This window comes from Lathamus discolor, chromosome 6 (genome assembly GCF_037157495.1).
Source record: "Lathamus discolor isolate bLatDis1 chromosome 6, bLatDis1.hap1, whole genome shotgun sequence".
NCBI classification, from domain to species: domain Eukaryota; kingdom Metazoa; phylum Chordata; class Aves; order Psittaciformes; family Psittacidae; genus Lathamus; species Lathamus discolor.
This window is the reverse complement of record NC_088889.1, coordinates 11,226,700-11,246,586: the sequence shown is the minus strand read 5'-3', so window position 1 is coordinate 11,246,586 and position 19,887 is coordinate 11,226,700. Positions and strand designations below refer to the sequence as shown.

The 19,887-nt window shown below is 52.1% G+C and overlaps 3 protein-coding genes across 3 annotated transcripts; all 3 read right to left on the bottom strand.

Annotated features, from left to right (window-relative positions):
• Positions 1-1,013: 1,013 nt before the first annotated feature.
• Positions 1,014-2,859, bottom strand: LOC136017429 (inositol 1,4,5-trisphosphate receptor-interacting protein-like 1). Its single transcript, XM_065685746.1, is given in 2 exon segments — positions 1,014-2,654; positions 2,656-2,859. Coding segments are annotated over 2 exon segments (1,845 nt in total).
• Positions 2,860-9,236: 6,377 nt separating this feature from the next.
• LOC136017428 (inositol 1,4,5-trisphosphate receptor-interacting protein-like 1) lies at positions 9,237-11,082 on the bottom strand. Its single transcript, XM_065685745.1, is given in 2 exon segments — positions 9,237-10,877; positions 10,879-11,082. Coding segments are annotated over 2 exon segments (1,845 nt in total).
• A 6,377-nt stretch (positions 11,083-17,459) lies between these two features.
• On the bottom strand, positions 17,460-19,305 carry LOC136017427 (inositol 1,4,5-trisphosphate receptor-interacting protein-like 1). Its single transcript, XM_065685744.1, is given in 2 exon segments — positions 17,460-19,100; positions 19,102-19,305. Coding segments are annotated over 2 exon segments (1,845 nt in total).
• Between the last annotated feature and the right edge of the window lie 582 nt (positions 19,306-19,887).

The following is a 19,887-nucleotide window of genomic DNA, read 5'->3' as shown; positions in this document are numbered from 1 at the left end:
GAACAGGAAATCCCAGTTGTTCAGGAATTCTAGAAGTCAACATTGACTGGCCAGAGGGCAAAGATTTTGGAATGTCAACAGAGGAGGATGTGATGCGTGAGGCATCGCCGTATAATAAACAGTCAGAAAGTGAAAAAGCAGTATGCCTTGTTTACTGATAGGTCCAGCCATATTGTGGGAAAGCATCAGAGATGGAAGGCAGCTGTATGGAGACCTCGACAACAAGGTGCAAAAACTGCTGAAGGAAAGGGTGAATCGAGTCAGTTTGCCAAGGTGAAAGACATACAGCTTGCCTTGGACACTGCTGAACGAGAAAAGCGGCCAGTACTTTATCTCTCTACTGATTCATGGATGGTGGCGAATGCCCTGTGTGGGTGGGTGGTTGCAGCGCTGGAAGCAGAGCAAACGGCAAAGCACAGGTAAACCCATCTGGGCTGCGGTACTTCAGCAAGATATCGCTGCTCGGGTGCAGAACCTGGTGGTGAAGGTGCGCCATGAAGATGCCCAAGTCCCCAAAAGTCGGGCCACTGAGGAACAACAGAACAACCAACAACTGGATAAAGCTGCTAAGCTTGAAGTGGACGACCTATTGATAGCCACCGAAACTTCAAACAGATGTAGCGAATGGATGGTAAGCCTGTTAAATTCTCATGGACTTGAAGGATATAAGGTATCTCAGCAAAAGGCACAAACAATGAAGCAAGAAGTCACCTACCGGGGGTATGAGGTCTCAGGGGAGCAGTGGAAATTAGGACAAGAACGCAAGAAAACGATCTGCCAAACCCCTCAACCCCAGGACGCTCAAGGAACTTGGGACATTTCTCGGCATGACAGGTTGGTGTCGGCTCTGGATCTATGACTACGGTATATTAGTCGAACGCCTATAGCAGTTGCTGCAAACAGAAGTGAGGGAATAGCAGTGGACTGGGGAAGGAAAACGGGCATTTAATGAAATAACGAAGGAATCAATGAGGGCCTCAGCCCTCTCTGCATGAAGACCACTTTCAGTGCCCCTAGAAGAAGATCTGTGCTGTAAGCCGGTGTTGCAGCTCCACGAACTCACGCATTGCCTGCTCGTGGGCAGCCGGATCCTGCGCCAGATGCTGGAAGAGGTTGAATGGCTTGGCTCTTTGCAAGGCTGGGGGCAAGACGATCTCCTCAGGAATCTTCTCATTGCCAAAGAAGAAGTGGTCGAGGCGTTTCTCCTCCAAGCAGCGGCGCAGGTACCTCATGATGTCACCTAGCCGCAGCAGGAAATGTCTCCTGCGCCAGCCTGACAGGGCTGTGGTGGTCAGGAGGTGCATCACCACCGTCTTCAAGGCATAGCTGGAAAAGCTTGTGCCCGCCAGCATGCGGGTGCAGAGTTGCAGGCAGCTGAGCAAGGTGTCGTCTGGGGTCTGATCGAACATCAGCCACAAGAACTTTGCCTCTGCCCTGGCAAAGGTCAATGTCCACGTTGTGCTTGGGCTGAAGATACCCTCTCTCGCCTGGCTGCTCATGAAGATGTCTGAGTTGCCCAGCTGCACGACAAAGTTCATCTCAATGACCATGGTTCTCCCAGAGATATGTTGAAGTGCCACTTTGCAGGAGCGTCTGGAGGGCAGCACAGTCAGAAGGTAGTAATGTGAACGTAACAGGCGCGCAATTGCCTTGTTTTCCCTCACCATATCCTGGAACCAGCAAGCAGTTTTCTGCACATCTAGATAGGAGCCGGTGCAGAGGGCATGCAGGAGCCTGGGCTTCTGCTTCTTCCTGAGCTGCTCCTTGCGGTTGTGAAGGAAGCACGGCATGGGTCCCACCGTCTGCTGAGCGGTGCATGTGCGCTCCAGCACCACACGGATGCGGGACTCGTTTGCCACGGTGCCTGGCTCCAGGCAGAAGGTGTAGCCACGGCAGGGCTTCAGGCACACGAGCATACGGTAGACAGGCTCGTCTTCCTGGGGACTCCAGCAATCAAAGGCGCTGCCCACTCCCATGGCTGGTCCCAGCTCCAGGAAGAAACCCTCTGACACTAAGTTGGACCCTTGGCAAGCAAAGAGAAGGTTTTCCACCAGCGCATCCACCCACTCGGTCTGGTTCCACAGTTCGTTCAATGACCACTCGTTGCGCATTGCAATGTACGTGTCAAAATCTGCCACGCCAGAGGCATCTTCTTCTTCACTGTCTTCCTCCTCTTCACCGCTGATGCTGCCGTCCAGCTCAGGGCTTCTTTTGCTAAAGCAGCAGCAGAGCCCTGCAATCAGGAGGAGCAGGAAGCCGGCGATCACCCAAAACTTCCAGTTCCACAAGGCAGCAGAGAGCAGGCCACTCCAGGTCACACCGTTGTGCTCTATTCTCTTCAGCTCCTTGACTTCATGCAGCTCCTGCGCTATCCGAGCCATCTCCTCCGTAAGCATCTTCGAAAGCTGCTGCATGCGCTCACGTGTGGCTTCATCCAACTCATCACCGACCATGGGCACGCATATGCTTTGCAGAACCCAGAATAAGAGCCTTGCGAGGCCCATGGCCTGCAGGAGAAAGAAGGAATTCAGTGGGGCTGGGAGGGAGGGAAGGAGGAAGGGAGCTGGTGCGCGGGGAAGCGCGGACGGGAGCCGCAGAGAGCTGCGGACAGGCAGGAGAGGGAATGAGGCAGCTGGGAGGCAGCAAGGCCTGCGCCCAGGCACGGAGGCAGCAGCAGCGTGCCCTGCCCGAGGCGCTCGCAGCCAGGGTTTCGACACAGGGCGAGCACCCCCCCCCAGGGCCCACGTTTCTGCCCCAGCCCTTGTCCAGCCCAGCCTCCCCTCGGCGTGCGCACTCACTGCTGCCCCAGGCCGTTCTGGGCCGGTGCTGCCTGCAGGCACCCTCATAGCCATCCCCCATTGTGACGCGTCCCCTGTGCCGTTACAGGCGCCTCGGGCACACCGCAGTCTCGCCCGCACAACCGCGGGCCAGCTAGTAAGCAGAATCTGGCCGGGAGTGAAAGGCAGGATCTCCGTAACACAATAAAAATTATTGCCTGAATGCAGCCGGTTCCTGCAACTCTTGGGAGTGGTGGGACCTCTGCCGGGACACACCTCCCATGCTTTGCTGGATCAGAAATAGAACAGGGGGGACCGGAGGGTTGAGCCCCAGTTCAACCCAGTATCGATAGTAAGAGCTATCAATAAAATAGAGCTTTATTAATTTAGAACTTTATTTTGTAGCGGCCAACTCTTATACATGGTTAACAAAATGAAGAGAGAATCCTGTGTAGTTTACTGTTTTAGAGTGCTGGAGAAAGAAGGAATTCAGTGGGTCTCGAGGGAGGGAAGGAGGAAGGGAGCTGGTGGCGGGGGGAGCAGGGAGGGGACCTGCAGATTGCTGGGGACAGGCAGGTGGGGGAATTAAGCAGCTGTGAGGCAGCTCCATGTCCTTATGTTGAGTATCTGCCTTGCAGTGCTGTCATCTTGCTGTTTATATTCACTTTTCCCTGAATCCCCTGACTGTCATGCTACAGAAACAGAATTCCTATCACAGAGGGAATTATTATTCTGGGATAGTTCCTGGAAGTCCCAAGATGCCAAGGAAGGATGGCTGTCAGGATCAGGCTGTGTAAGAAGGAAGGCTGTTGTCAGGTTTTCCGTGCAACTGTGAGTACCTTTAAATGCCAGGAGTCTTTAAATGCCAATCTGCCAATTGTAAGAAAATCTTACAGTGAATGAAATGCTGTGAATAGGATATGGATTAATCTATGCTTGGCACTATTTACTGAGTAATAGTAGGTCAAAGTTGCTGAGTAACTCCCAGTTACATCCCGGGCATGACGTGCTGTGGTATGGAATACTTCTTTGGTCAGCTTGGGTCAGGTGTCCTGTCTCTGCTTCCTCCCAGCCTCCCCTCGTCCTTGGCAGAGCATGAGACTCACAAAGTCCTTAGCCAGAATAAAACATTTGAGCAGTAACTAAAAACATCAGTGTTATCAGTGCTGTTCCCAGGCCAAAAGTCGAAACACAGCACTGCACCAGCTACCAAGAAAAACAGCTGCTACTGCTGAACCCAGGACACAGCCATGCACTGCACCACACCACAGCTGTCAAGCACTGCATCTCTCCGAGAAGGCAGGCTAAGGGAGATCTAATTGCTGTCTTCCACTGTGCAGAGCATGTCTTCTCTCAGAGGTGCACAGTGAAATAATGTAAGCAATGATTACACGTTGCACCAAGGGAAGCATGCCACAGTTCGTTCAATGACCACTCGTTGCGCATTGCAATGTACGTGTCAAAATCTGCCACGCCAGAGGCATCTTCGTCTTCACTGTCTTCCTCCTCTTCACCGCTGATGCTGCCGTCCAGCTCAGGGCTTCTTTTGCTAAAGCAGCAGCAGAGCCCTGCAATCAGGAGGAGCAGGAAGCCGGCGATCACCCAAAATTTCCAGTTCCACAAGGCAGCAGAGAGCAGGCCACTCCAGGTCACACCGTTGTGCTCTATTCTCTTCAGCTCCTCGACTTCATGCAGCTCCTGCGCTATCCGAGCCATCTCCTCCGTGAGCATCTTCGAAAGCTGCTGCATGCGCTCACGTGTGGCTTCATCCAGCTCATCACTGATGAAGACCACATTCGAGAATACGCTTTGCAGAACCCAGGATAAGAGCCTTGCGAGGCCCTTGGCCTGCAGGAGAAAGAAGGAATTCAGTGGGGCTGGGAGGGAGGGAAGGAGGAAGGGAGCTGGTGCGCGGGGAAGCGCGGACGGGAGCCGCAGAGAGCTGCGGACAGGCAGGAGAGGGAACGAGGCAGCTGGGAGGCAGCAAGGCCTGCGCCCAGGCACGGAGGCAGCAGCAGCGTGCCCTGCCCGAGGCGCTCGCAGCCAGGGTTTCGACGCAGGGCGAGCACCCCCCCCCAGGGCCCACGTTTCTGCCCCAGCCCTTGTCCAGCCCAGCCTCCCCCCTGCGTGCGCACTCACTGCTGCCCCAGGCCGTTCTGGGCTGCCTGCAGGCATCCTCCTAGCCATCCCCCATTGCGACGCGTCCCCTGTGCTGTTACACTGCTTCACTGATGGTGATTCTGTATTTTCGTGTGCTTTTAAGATTCATTGTAAAGCCTGTATCCCATTGCCATGCTTATTGCTTCACATTTTCTTACACTGTCCCCATATTACTTAAATAATTTTCCCTTTGCATTCCTTGCCAGCAGAACTATCCAGAGCAAACTAGTTATGTAACAGTGCATGGCTCAACATGTGTTTCCCACAAGAGTTCTAAGATGGGAAGGAAAGGTGGCACGCACTTAACCTTCGCCCAACAGCCAGTCAAGTTATCAGTAAGCGGAACAGTTACCTAGTTAGAAATAGGGAGCTAACCTTAATAAAGTATTTAGGCATAGAATTATGTATGGCTGTTTAATATTGCTTAGTGGGATTTCTGGGATGTTATCAATTATACAGCATTAATTGAATTCTGCATCACAGCAAAAATCTGCCGTCCATTATAAGAGGTATATCGCATCCCTGATATGATAAGGCATGTGACATATCCACTTGATGCCATGCTCTTTGACCCAAGTATCTGTAAGCTTGTTCCAGAAATGAGTCCCATTATCTGACTAAATCCTTTCTTGGGCACCATGTTGCCATATTCTGGCTTTTGACTTGGACAGAGTTCATTTTCTGCTTAGTAGCTGGTGCAGTGCTGTGTTTTGGCTTCAGTCTGAGAAAAGTACTGAAAACACACCAAAGTTTTAGTTTTTGCTCAGTTTGACTTACACCATTCAAGGATTTTTCAGTCTCATGCTCTGCCAGTGACGAGGAGCACAAGAAGCCGTGCGGAAGCAGAGACAGGACACCTGACCCAAACTAGCCAAAGGGGTATTCCAAACCACAGCACATCATGCCCAGTATATAGACTGGGAGGAGTTATCCAGAAGGGACTGATCAACTCTTGGGTCAGGCTGGGTATCAGTCAGCAGGTGGTGAGTGATTGCGCTGTGCACCACTTGTGTTTCCTGAGCTTGCTTTCTGTTCTTCTTGTTGCTGTCTATTATTATTATCACTATTGTTATCGTTGGTATTATTTCTATTATCACACTATTTTACCTAATTTCAATTATTAAACTGTTCTTATTTCAGCCCACAGGTTTTACATTCTTACAATTCTCCTCTTCATCCTGTCAGGGGCAGGGGAAACTGGGGGAGTGGCTGCATGGTACTGAGTTACCAGCTGCAGTTAAACCGTGACAGTCCTTTTTGGCACCCAGTATGGGGCACTGGGTTGCGATAAAGACACATCTGACCCGAGCATGTTAGAACAAATTTGTTGCAAGCATTCATGGTAGTGCGGTAGTCAGTGGTCATAGCGTTCCCAGAGTTAATGTGTGTGTGCTCACTGGTACTGCTCTTGTCCTGTCTGCTCCCTGTGATGTCTGTCTGTGAGGCTAAGGTTATCATTCTGTTGTACTTTGGAGGTGGGTTATGATATGACCGACTCGCAGGTCATGAGACTCATCTGGTCTGCGCTCTCGGTGTTGTCGCCACCTTTGTTCCTTGGGAGCCATCTGGTGACAACTATAGGCAACTGCGCCTTTGGCCTTCTCTGGGAGAGCCAGCCGGTAACAGAAATGTCTTCCTGCTGCGTCCGTCCATTCTTCCTTTCTTCCTTCCTTCCCATATCCTCCTTCTCCTCCAGGATAGCTACAGTAGTAATGTCCGACTAGTTCGTTCCGGATTTTCACTTGTTGAGAGGTGAAATTCCAAAATGTTGAAAGTGCTCATTGGCCTAGGTACTTACCCATACGACCCCAGGAGTTGATCAGCCTGACTGGGAGGAAGTGGCAAAAGCACCCCATTGTGACTGGTCCAGAGGCTCCACGCATCCTTGGCATAGATTACCTTGGGAGAGGGTACTTCAAAGACCCAAAAGAGTACCAATGGGCTTTTGGTATTGCTGCTCTGGAGACCGAGGAAACTGAGCAGTTGTCCACCTTGCCTGGTCTCTCAGAGGATCCTTCTGTTGTGGGGTTGCTGAAGGTCAAAGAACAACAAGTGCCAATTGCGACCAAAACGGTGCACCGGCAGCAATATCGCACCAACCAAGACTCCCTGATTCCCATCCGTAAGCTGATCCGTAGACTGGAGAGACAAGGAGTGATCAGTAGCACCCGCTCACCCTTTGATAGCCCCATATGGCCAGTGAGAAAGTCTAACGGAGAGTCGACAATAACAGTAGACTCTCGTGGCCTGAATGAAGTCACACCACCATAGAGTGCTGCTGTATCAGACATGCTAGAACTTCAATCCGAACTGGAGTCAAAGGCAGCCAAGTGGTATGCCACAATCGATATTGCCAACGCATTCTTCTCAATTCCTTTGATAGCAGAGTGCATCCCACAGTTTGCTTTTACTTGGAGGGGTGTCCAGTACACTTGGAACCAACTGCCCCAGGGGTGGAAACACAGCCCTACCATCTGCCGTGGACTGATCCAGACTTCACTGGAACAGGGGCAAGCTCCAGAACGCCTGCAATACTTTTACGACATTATCGTGTGGGTTGGTACAGCAGAAAAAGTCTTTGAGAAAGGGAGGCAAATAATCCAAATCTTGCTGAAAGCCAGTTTTGCAATAGAACGGAGTAAGGTCAAGGGACCTACACAGGAGATTCAATTTTTTGGGAATAAAATGGCAAGATGGATGTCACCAAATCCCCACAGATGTGATCAACAAGATAACAGCAATGTCTTCACCAACCAATCAGAAAGAAACACAAGCTTTCTTGGGTGTTGTGGGGTTCTGGAGAATGCACATCCCAAATTACAGTTTGATTGTAAGCCCTCTCTGCCATGTGACCCGGAAGAAGAATGGGGCCATGAACAACAACAAGCCTTTGAGCAGATTAAACGAGAGATAGTTCATGCAGGACCCCTTGGACCAGTCCGGACCGGGCCAGATGTATAAAATGTAATCCCCGCAGCTGGGGAGAATGGTCCTACCTGGAGCTTCTGGCAGAAAGCTCCAGGAGAGACTCTAGGTCGACCCCTCAGCTTTTGGAGTGGGGGATAGAGAGGATCTGAGGCCAGATATACACCAACTGAAAAAGTGATACTGGCAGACTATGAAGGGGTTCGAGCTGCTTCAGAAGTGATTGGCACTGAAGCACAGCTCCGCCTGGCATCCCGGTTGCCAGTGCTGGGCTGGACGTTCAAAGGCAAGGTCTCCTCTACACATCATGCAACCAGTGCTACATGGAGTAAGTGGGCTGCACTAAGTACACAGTGAGCTTGAACAGGAAATCCCAGTTGTTCAGGAATTCTAGAAGTCAACATTGACTGGCCAGAGGGCAAAGATTTTGGAATGTCAACAGAGGAGGATGTGATGCGTGAGGCATCGCCGTATAATAAACAGTCAGAAAGTGAAAAAGCAGTATGCCTTGTTTACTGATAGGTCCAGCCATATTGTGGGAAAGCATCAGAGATGGAAGGCAGCTGTATGGAGACCTCGACAACAAGGTGCAAAAACTGCTGAAGGAAAGGGTGAATCGAGTCAGTTTGCCAAGGTGAAAGACATACCGCTTGCCTTGGACACTGCTGAACGAGAAAAGCGGCCAGTACTTTATCTCTCTACTGATTCATGGATGGTGGCGAATGCCCTGTGTGGGTGGGTGGTTGCAGCGCTGGAAGCAGAGCAAACGGCAAAGCACAGGTAAACCCATCTGGGCTGCGGTACTTCAGCAAGATATCGCTGCTCGGGTGCAGAACCTGGTGGTGAAGGTGCGCCATGAAGATGCCCAAGTCCCCAAAAGTCGGGCCACTGAGGAACAACAGAACAACCAACAACTGGATAAAGCTGCTAAGCTTGAAGTGGACGACCTATTGATAGCCACCGAAACTTCAAACAGATGTAGCGAATGGATGGTAAGCCTGTTAAATTCTCATGGACTTGAAGGATATAAGGTATCTCAGCAAAAGGCACAAACAATGAAGCAAGAAGTCACCTACCGGGGGTATGAGGTCTCAGGGGAGCAGTGGAAATTAGGACAAGAACGCAAGAAAACGATCTGCCAAACCCCTCAACCCCAGGACGCTCAAGGAACTTGGGACATTTCTCGGCATGACAGGTTGGTGTCGGCTCTGGATCTATGACTACGGTATATTAGTCGAACGCCTATAGCAGTTGCTGCAAACAGAAGTGAGGGAATAGCAGTGGACTGGGGAAGGAAAACGGGCATTTAATGAAATAACGAAGGAATCAATGAGGGCCTCAGCCCTCTCTGCATGAAGACCACTTTCAGTGCCCCTAGAAGAAGATCTGTGCTGTAAGCCGGTGTTGCAGCTCCACGAACTCACGCATTGCCTGCTCGTGGGCAGCCGGATCCTGCGCCAGATGCTGGAAGAGGTTGAATGGCTTGGCTCTTTGCAAGGCTGGGGGCAAGACGATCTCCTCAGGAATCTTCTCATTGCCAAAGAAGAAGTGGTCGAGGCGTTTCTCCTCCAAGCAGCGGCGCAGGTACCTCATGATGTCACCTAGCCGCAGCAGGAAATGTCTCCTGCGCCAGCCTGACAGGGCTGTGGTGGTCAGGAGGTGCATCACCGCCGTCTTCAAGGCATAGCTGGAAAAGCTTGTGCCCGCCAGCATGCGGGTGCAGAGTTGCAGGCAGCTGAGCAAGGTGTCGTCTGGGGTCTGATCGAACATCAGCCACAAGAACTTTGCCTCTGCCCTGGCAAAGGTCAATGTCCACGTTGTGCTTGGGCTGAAGATACCCTCTCTCGCCTGGCTGCTCATGAAGATGTCTGAGTTGCCCAGCTGCACGACAAAGTTCATCTCAATGACCATGGTTCTCCCAGAGATATGTTGAAGTGCCACTTTGCAGGAGCGTCTGGAGGGCAGCACAGTCAGAAGGTAGTAACGTGAACGTAACAGGCGCGCAATTGCCTTGTTTTCCCTCACCATATCCTGGAACCAGCAAGCAGTTTTCTGCACATCTAGATAGGAGCCGGTGCAGAGGGCATGCAGGAGCCTGGGCTTCTGCTTCTTCCTGAGCTGCTCCTTGCGGTTGTGAAGGAAGCACGGCATGGGTCCCACCGTCTGCTGAGCGGTGCATGTGCGCTCCAGCACCACACGGATGCGGGACTCGTTTGCCACGGTGCCTGGCTCCAGGCAGAAGGTGTAGCCACGGCAGGGCTTCAGGCACACGAGCATACGGTAGACAGGCTCGTCTTCCTGGGGACTCCAGCAATCAAAGGCGCTGCCCACTCCCATGGCTGGTCCCAGCTCCAGGAAGAAACCCTCTGACACTAAGTTGGACCCTTGGCAAGCAAAGAGAAGGTTTTCCACCAGCGCATCCACCCACTCGGTCTGGTTCCACAGTTCGTTCAATGACCACTCGTTGCGCATTGCAATGTACGTGTCAAAATCTGCCACGCCAGAGGCATCTTCTTCTTCACTGTCTTCCTCCTCTTCACCGCTGATGCTGCCGTCCAGCTCAGGGCTTCTTTTGCTAAAGCAGCAGCAGAGCCCTGCAATCAGGAGGAGCAGGAAGCCGGCGATCACCCAAAACTTCCAGTTCCACAAGGCAGCAGAGAGCAGGCCACTCCAGGTCACACCGTTGTGCTCTATTCTCTTCAGCTCCTTGACTTCATGCAGCTCCTGCGCTATCCGAGCCATCTCCTCCGTAAGCATCTTCGAAAGCTGCTGCATGCGCTCACGTGTGGCTTCATCCAACTCATCACCGACCATGGGCACGCATATGCTTTGCAGAACCCAGAATAAGAGCCTTGCGAGGCCCATGGCCTGCAGGAGAAAGAAGGAATTCAGTGGGGCTGGGAGGGAGGGAAGGAGGAAGGGAGCTGGTGCGCGGGGAAGCGCGGACGGGAGCCGCAGAGAGCTGCGGACAGGCAGGAGAGGGAATGAGGCAGCTGGGAGGCAGCAAGGCCTGCGCCCAGGCACGGAGGCAGCAGCAGCGTGCCCTGCCCGAGGCGCTCGCAGCCAGGGTTTCGACACAGGGCGAGCACCCCCCCCCAGGGCCCACGTTTCTGCCCCAGCCCTTGTCCAGCCCAGCCTCCCCTCGGCGTGCGCACTCACTGCTGCCCCAGGCCGTTCTGGGCCGGTGCTGCCTGCAGGCACCCTCATAGCCATCCCCCATTGTGACGCGTCCCCTGTGCCGTTACAGGCGCCTCGGGCGCACCGCAGTCTCGCCCGCACAACCGCGGGCCAGCTAGTAAGCAGAATCTGGCCGGGAGTGAAAGGCAGGATCTCCGTAACACAATAAAAATTATTGCCTGAATGCAGCCGGTTCCTGCAACTCTTGGGAGTGGTGGGACCTCTGCCGGGACACACCTCCCATGCTTTGCTGGATCAGAAATAGAACAGGGGGGACCGGAGGGTTGAGCCCCAGTTCAACCCAGTATCGATAGTAAGAGCTATCAATAAAATAGAGCTTTATTAATTTAGAACTTTATTTTGTAGCGGCCAACTCTTATACACGGTTAACAAAATGAAGAGAGAATCCTGTGTAGTTTACTGTTTTAGAGTGCTGGAGAAAGAAGGAATTCAGTGGGTCTCGAGGGAGGGAAGGAGGAAGGGAGCTGGTGGCGGGGGGAGCAGGGAGGGGACCTGCAGATTGCTGGGGACAGGCAGGTGGGGGAATTAAGCAGCTGTGAGGCAGCTCCATGTCCTTATGTTGAGTATCTGCCTTGCAGTGCTGTCATCTTGCTGTTTATATTCACTTTTCCCTGAATCCCCTGACTGTCATGCTACAGAAACAGAATTCCTATCACAGAGGGAATTATTATTCTGGGATAGTTCCTGGAAGTCCCAAGATGCCAAGGAAGGATGGCTGTCAGGATCAGGCTGTGTAAGAAGGAAGGCTGTTGTCAGGTTTTCCGTGCAACTGTGAGTACCTTTAAATGCCAGGAGTCTTTAAATGCCAATCTGCCAATTGTAAGAAAATCTTACAGTGAATGAAATGCTGTGAATAGGATATGGATTAATCTATGCTTGGCACTATTTACTGAGTAATAGTAGGTCAAAGTTGCTGAGTAACTCCCAGTTACATCCCGGGCATGACGTGCTGTGGTATGGAATACTTCTTTGGTCAGCTTGGGTCAGGTGTCCTGTCTCTGCTTCCTCCCAGCCTCCCCTCGTCCTTGGCAGAGCATGAGACTCACAAAGTCCTTAGCCAGAATAAAACATTTGAGCAGTAACTAAAAACATCAGTGTTATCAGTGCTGTTCCCAGGCCAAAAGTCGAAACACAGCACTGCACCAGCTACCAAGAAAAACAGCTGCTACTGCTGAACCCAGGACACAGCCATGCACTGCACCACACCACAGCTGTCAAGCACTGCATCTCTCCGAGAAGGCAGGCTAAGGGAGATCTAATTGCTGTCTTCCACTGTGCAGAGCATGTCTTCTCTCAGAGGTGCACAGTGAAATAATGTAAGCAATGATTACACGTTGCACCAAGGGAAGCATGCCACAGTTCGTTCAATGACCACTCGTTGCGCATTGCAATGTACGTGTCAAAATCTGCCACGCCAGAGGCATCTTCGTCTTCACTGTCTTCCTCCTCTTCACCGCTGATGCTGCCGTCCAGCTCAGGGCTTCTTTTGCTAAAGCAGCAGCAGAGCCCTGCAATCAGGAGGAGCAGGAAGCCGGCGATCACCCAAAATTTCCAGTTCCACAAGGCAGCAGAGAGCAGGCCACTCCAGGTCACACCGTTGTGCTCTATTCTCTTCAGCTCCTCGACTTCATGCAGCTCCTGCGCTATCCGAGCCATCTCCTCCGTGAGCATCTTCGAAAGCTGCTGCATGCGCTCACGTGTGGCTTCATCCAGCTCATCACTGATGAAGACCACATTCGAGAATACGCTTTGCAGAACCCAGGATAAGAGCCTTGCGAGGCCCTTGGCCTGCAGGAGAAAGAAGGAATTCAGTGGGGCTGGGAGGGAGGGAAGGAGGAAGGGAGCTGGTGCGCGGGGAAGCGCGGACGGGAGCCGCAGAGAGCTGCGGACAGGCAGGAGAGGGAACGAGGCAGCTGGGAGGCAGCAAGGCCTGCGCCCAGGCACGGAGGCAGCAGCAGCGTGCCCTGCCCGAGGCGCTCGCAGCCAGGGTTTCGACGCAGGGCGAGCACCCCCCCCCAGGGCCCACGTTTCTGCCCCAGCCCTTGTCCAGCCCAGCCTCCCCCCTGCGTGCGCACTCACTGCTGCCCCAGGCCGTTCTGGGCTGCCTGCAGGCATCCTCCTAGCCATCCCCCATTGCGACGCGTCCCCTGTGCTGTTACACTGCTTCACTGATGGTGATTCTGTATTTTCGTGTGCTTTTAAGATTCATTGTAAAGCCTGTATCCCATTGCCATGCTTATTGCTTCACATTTTCTTACACTGTCCCCATATTACTTAAATAATTTTCCCTTTGCATTCCTTGCCAGCAGAACTATCCAGAGCAAACTAGTTATGTAACAGTGCATGGCTCAACATGTGTTTCCCACAAGAGTTCTAAGATGGGAAGGAAAGGTGGCACGCACTTAACCTTCGCCCAACAGCCAGTCAAGTTATCAGTAAGCGGAACAGTTACCTAGTTAGAAATAGGGAGCTAACCTTAATAAAGTATTTAGGCATAGAATTATGTATGGCTGTTTAATATTGCTTAGTAGGATTTCTGGGATGTTATCAATTATACAGCATTAATTGAATTCTGCATCACAGCAAAAATCTGCCGTCCATTATAAGAGGTATATCGCATCCCTGATATGATAAGGCATGTGACATATCCACTTGATGCCATGCTCTTTGACCCAAGTATCTGTAAGCTTGTTCCAGAAATGAGTCCCATTATCTGACTAAATCCTTTCTTGGGCACCATGTTGCCATATTCTGGCTTTTGACTTGGACAGAGTTCATTTTCTGCTTAGTAGCTGGTGCAGTGCTGTGTTTTGGCTTCAGTCTGAGAAAAGTACTGAAAACACACCAAAGTTTTAGTTTTTGCTCAGTTTGACTTACACCATTCAAGGATTTTTCAGTCTCATGCTCTGCCAGTGACGAGGAGCACAAGAAGCCGTGCGGAAGCAGAGACAGGACACCTGACCCAAACTAGCCAAAGGGGTATTCCAAACCACAGCACATCATGCCCAGTATATAGACTGGGAGGAGTTATCCAGAAGGGACTGATCAACTCTTGGGTCAGGCTGGGTATCAGTCAGCAGGTGGTGAGTGATTGCGCTGTGCACCACTTGTGTTTCCTGAGCTTGCTTTCTGTTCTTCTTGTTGCTGTCTATTATTATTATCACTATTGTTATCGTTGGTATTATTTCTATTATCACACTATTTTACCTAATTTCAATTATTAAACTGTTCTTATTTCAGCCCACAGGTTTTACATTCTTACAATTCTCCTCTTCATCCTGTCAGGGGCAGGGGAAACTGGGGGAGTGGCTGCATGGTACTGAGTTACCAGCTGCAGTTAAACCGTGACAGTCCTTTTTGGCACCCAGTATGGGGCACTGGGTTGCGATAAAGACACATCTGACCCGAGCATGTTAGAACAAATTTGTTGCAAGCATTCATGGTAGTGCGGTAGTCAGTGGTCATAGCGTTCCCAGAGTTAATGTGTGTGTGCTCACTGGTACTGCTCTTGTCCTGTCTGCTCCCTGTGATGTCTGTCTGTGAGGCTAAGGTTATCATTCTGTTGTACTTTGGAGGTGGGTTATGATATGACAGACTCGCAGGTCATGAGACTCATCTGGTCTGCGCTCTCGGTGTTGTCGCCACCTTTGTTCCTTGGGAGCCATCTGGTGACAACTATAGGCAAGTGCGCCTTTGGCCTTCTCTGGGAGAGCCAGCCGGTAACAGAAATGTCTTCCTGCTGCGTCCGTCCATTCTTCCTTTCTTCCTTCCTTCCCATATCCTCCTTCTCCTCCAGGATAGCTACAGTAGTAATGTCCGACTAGTTCGTTCCGGATTTTCACTTGTTGAGAGGTGAAATTCCAAAATGTTGAAAGTGCTCATTGGCCTAGGTACTTACCCATACGACCCCAGGAGCTGATCAGCCTGACTGGGAGGAAGTGGCAAAAGCACCCCATTGTGACTGGTCCAGAGGCTCCACGCATCCTTGGCATAGATTACCTTGGGAGAGGGTACTTCAAAGACCCAAAAGAGTACCAATGGGCTTTTGGTATTGCTGCTCTGGAGACCGAGGAAACTGAGCAGTTGTCCACCTTGCCTGGTCTCTCAGAGGATCCTTCTGTTGTGGGGTTGCTGAAGGTCGAAGAACAACAAGTGCCAATTGCGACCAAAACGGTGCACCGGCAGCAATATCGCACCAACCAAGACTCCCTGATTCCCATCCGTAAGCTGATCCGTAGACTGGAGAGACAAGGAGTGATCAGTAGCACCCGCTCACCCTTTGATAGCCCCATATGGCCAGTGAGAAAGTCTGACGGAGAGTCGACAATAACAGTAGACTCTCGTGGCCTGAATGAAGTCACACCACCATAGAGTGCTGCTGTATCAGACATGCTAGAACTTCAATCCGAACTGGAGTCAAAGGCAGCCAAGTGGTATGCCACAATCGATATTGCCAACGCATTCTTCTCAATTCCTTTGATAGCAGAGTGCATCCCACAGTTTGCTTTTACTTGGAGGGGTGTCCAGTACACTTGGAACCAACTGCCCCAGGGGTGGAAACACAGCCCTACCATCTGCCGTGGACTGATCCAGACTTCACTGGAACAGGGGCAAGCTCCAGAACGCCTGCAATACTTTTACGACATTATCGTGTGGGTTGGTACAGCAGAAAAAGTCTTTGAGAAAGGGAGGCAAATAATCCAAATCTTGCTGAAAGCCAGTTTTGCAATAGAACGGAGTAAGGTCAAGGGACCTACACAGGAGATTCAATTTTTTGGGAATAAAATGGCAAGATGGATGTCACCAAATCCCCACAGATGTGATCAACAAGATAACAGCAATGTCTTCACCAACCAATCAGAAAGAAACACAAGCTTTCTTGGGTGTTGTGGGGTTCTGGAGAATGCACATCCCAAATTACAGTTTGATTGTAAGCCCTCTCTGCCATGTGACCCGGAAGAAGAATGGGGCCATGAACAACAACAAGCCTTTGAGCAGATTAAACGAGAGATAGTTCATGCAGGACCCCTTGGACCAGTCCGGACCGGGCCAGATGTATAAAATGTAATCCCCGCAGCTGGGGAGAATGGTCCTACCTGGAGCTTCTGGCAGAAAGCTCCAGGAGAGACTCTAGGTCGACCCCTCAGCTTTTGGAGTGGGGGATAGAGAGGATCTGAGGCCAGATATACACCAACTGAAAAAGTGATACTGGCAGACTATGAAGGGGTTCGAGCTGCTTCAGAAGTGATTGGCACTGAAGCACAGCTCCGCCTGGCATCCCGGTTGCCAGTGCTGGGCTGGACGTTCAAAGGCAAGGTCTCCTCTACACATCATGCAACCAGTGCTACATGGAGTAAGTGGGCTGCACTAAGTACACAGTGAGCTTGAACAGGAAATCCCAGTTGTTCAGGAATTCTAGAAGTCAACATTGACTGGCCAGAGGGCAAAGATTTTGGAATGTCAACAGAGGAGGATGTGATGCGTGAGGCATCGCCGTATAATAAACAGTCAGAAAGTGAAAAAGCAGTATGCCTTGTTTACTGATAGGTCCAGCCATATTGTGGGAAAGCATCAGAGATGGAAGGCAGCTGTATGGAGACCTCGACAACAAGGTGCAAAAACTGCTGAAGGAAAGGGTGAATCGAGTCAGTTTGCCAAGGTGAAAGACATACCGCTTGCCTTGGACACTGCTGAACGAGAAAAGCGGCCAGTACTTTATCTCTCTACTGATTCATGGATGGTGGCGAATGCCCTGTGTGGGTGGGTGGTTGCAGCGCTGGAAGCAGAGCAAACGGCAAAGCACAGGTAAACCCATCTGGGCTGCGGTACTTCAGCAAGATATCGCTGCTCGGGTGCAGAACCTGGTGGTGAAGGTGCGCCATGAAGATGCCCAAGTCCCCAAAAGTCGGGCCACTGAGGAACAACAGAACAACCAACAACTGGATAAAGCTGCTAAGCTTGAAGTGGACGACCTATTGATAGCCACCGAAACTTCAAACAGATGTAGCGAATGGATGGTAAGCCTGTTAAATTCTCATGGACTTGAAGGATATAAGGTATCTCAGCAAAAGGCACAAACAATGAAGCAAGAAGTCACCTACCGGGGGTATGAGGTCTCAGGGGAGCAGTGGAAATTAGGACAAGAACGCAAGAAAACGATCTGCCAAACCCCTCAACCCCAGGACGCTCAAGGAACTTGGGACATTTCTCGGCATGACAGGTTGGTGTCGGCTCTGGATCTATGACTACGGTATATTAGTCGAACGCCTATAGCAGTTGCTGCAAACAGAAGTGAGGGAATAGCAGTGGACTGGGGAAGGAAAACGGGCATTTAATGAAATAACGAAGGAATCAATGAGGGCCTCAGCCCTCTCTGCATGAAGACCACTTTCAGTGCCCCTAGAAGAAGATCTGTGCTGTAAGCCGGTGTTGCAGCTCCACGAACTCACGCATTGCCTGCTCGTGGGCAGCCGGATCCTGCGCCAGATGCTGGAAGAGGTTGAATGGCTTGGCTCTTTGCAAGGCTGGGGGCAAGACGATCTCCTCAGGAATCTTCTCATTGCCAAAGAAGAAGTGGTCGAGGCGTTTCTCCTCCAAGCAGCGGCGCAGGTACCTCATGATGTCACCTAGCCGCAGCAGGAAATGTCTCCTGCGCCAGCCTGACAGGGCTGTGGTGGTCAGGAGGTGCATCACCGCCGTCTTCAAGGCATAGCTGGAAAAGCTTGTGCCCGCCAGCATGCGGGTGCAGAGTTGCAGGCAGCTGAGCAAGGTGTCGTCTGGGGTCTGATCGAACATCAGCCACAAGAACTTTGCCTCTGCCCTGGCAAAGGTCAATGTCCACGTTGTGCTTGGGCTGAAGATACCCTCTCTCGCCTGGCTGCTCATGAAGATGTCTGAGTTGCCCAGCTGCACGACAAAGTTCATCTCAATGACCATGGTTCTCCCAGAGATATGTTGAAGTGCCACTTTGCAGGAGCGTCTGGAGGGCAGCACAGTCAGAAGGTAGTAACGTGAACGTAACAGGCGCGCAATTGCCTTGTTTTCCCTCACCATATCCTGGAACCAGCAAGCAGTTTTCTGCACATCTAGATAGGAGCCGGTGCAGAGGGCATGCAGGAGCCTGGGCTTCTGCTTCTTCCTGAGCTGCTCCTTGCGGTTGTGAAGGAAGCACGGCATGGGTCCCACCGTCTGCTGAGCGGTGCATGTGCGCTCCAGCACCACACGGATGCGGGACTCGTTTGCCACGGTGCCTGGCTCCAGGCAGAAGGTGTAGCCACGGCAGGGCTTCAGGCACACGAGCATACGGTAGACAGGCTCGTCTTCCTGGGGACTCCAGCAATCAAAGGCGCTGCCCACTCCCATGGCTGGTCCCAGCTCCAGGAAGAAACCCTCTGACACTAAGTTGGACCCTTGGCAAGCAAAGAGAAGGTTTTCCACCAGCGCATCCACCCACTCGGTCTGGTTCCACAGTTCGTTCAATGACCACTCGTTGCGCATTGCAATGTACGTGTCAAAATCTGCCACGCCAGAGGCATCTTCTTCTTCACTGTCTTCCTCCTCTTCACCGCTGATGCTGCCGTCCAGCTCAGGGCTTCTTTTGCTAAAGCAGCAGCAGAGCCCTGCAATCAGGAGGAGCAGGAAGCCGGCGATCACCCAAAACTTCCAGTTCCACAAGGCAGCAGAGAGCAGGCCACTCCAGGTCACACCGTTGTGCTCTATTCTCTTCAGCTCCTTGACTTCATGCAGCTCCTGCGCTATCCGAGCCATCTCCTCCGTAAGCATCTTCGAAAGCTGCTGCATGCGCTCACGTGTGGCTTCATCCAACTCATCACCGACCATGGGCACGCATATGCTTTGCAGAACCCAGAATAAGAGCCTTGCGAGGCCCATGGCCTGCAGGAGAAAGAAGGAATTCAGTGGGGCTGGGAGGGAGGGAAGGAGGAAGGGAGCTGGTGCGCGGGGAAGCGCGGACGGGAGCCGCAGAGAGCTGCGGACAGGCAGGAGAGGGAATGAGGCAGCTGGGAGGCAGCAAGGCCTGCGCCCAGGCACGGAGGCAGCAGCAGCGTGCCCTGCCCGAGGCGCTCGCAGCCAGGGTTTCGACACAGGGCGAGCACCCCCCCCCAGGGCCCACGTTTCTGCCCCAGCCCTTGTCCAGCCCAGCCTCCCCTCGGCGTGCGCACTCACTGCTGCCCCAGGCCGTTCTGGGCCGGTGCTGCCTGCAGGCACCCTCATAGCCATCCCCCATTGTGACGCGTCCCCTGTGCCGTTACAGGCGCCTCGGGCGCACCGCAGTCTCGCCCGCACAACCGCGGGCCAGCTAGTAAGCAGAATCTGGCCGGGAGTGAAAGGCAGGATCTCCGTAACACAATAAAAATTATTGCCTGAATGCAGCCGGTTCCTGCAACTCTTGGGAGTGGTGGGACCTCTGCCGGGACACACCTCCCATGCTTTGCTGGATCAGAAATAGAACAGGGGGGACCGGAGGGTTGAGCCCCAGTTCAACCCAGTATCGATAGTAAGAGCTATCAATAAAATAGAGCTTTATTAATTTAGAACTTTATTTTGTAGCGGCCAACTCTTATACACGGTTAACAAAATGAAGAGAGAATCCTGTGTAGTTTACTGTTTTAGAGTGCTGGAGAAAGAAGGAATTCAGTGGGTCTCGAGGGAGGGAAGGAGGAAGGGAGCTGGTGGCGGGGGGAGCAGGGAGGGGACCTGCAGATTGCTGGGGACAGGCAGGTGGGGGAATTAAGCAGCTGTGAGGCAGCTCCATGTCCTTATGTTGAGTATCTGCCTTGCAGTGCTGTCATCTTGTTGTTTATATTCA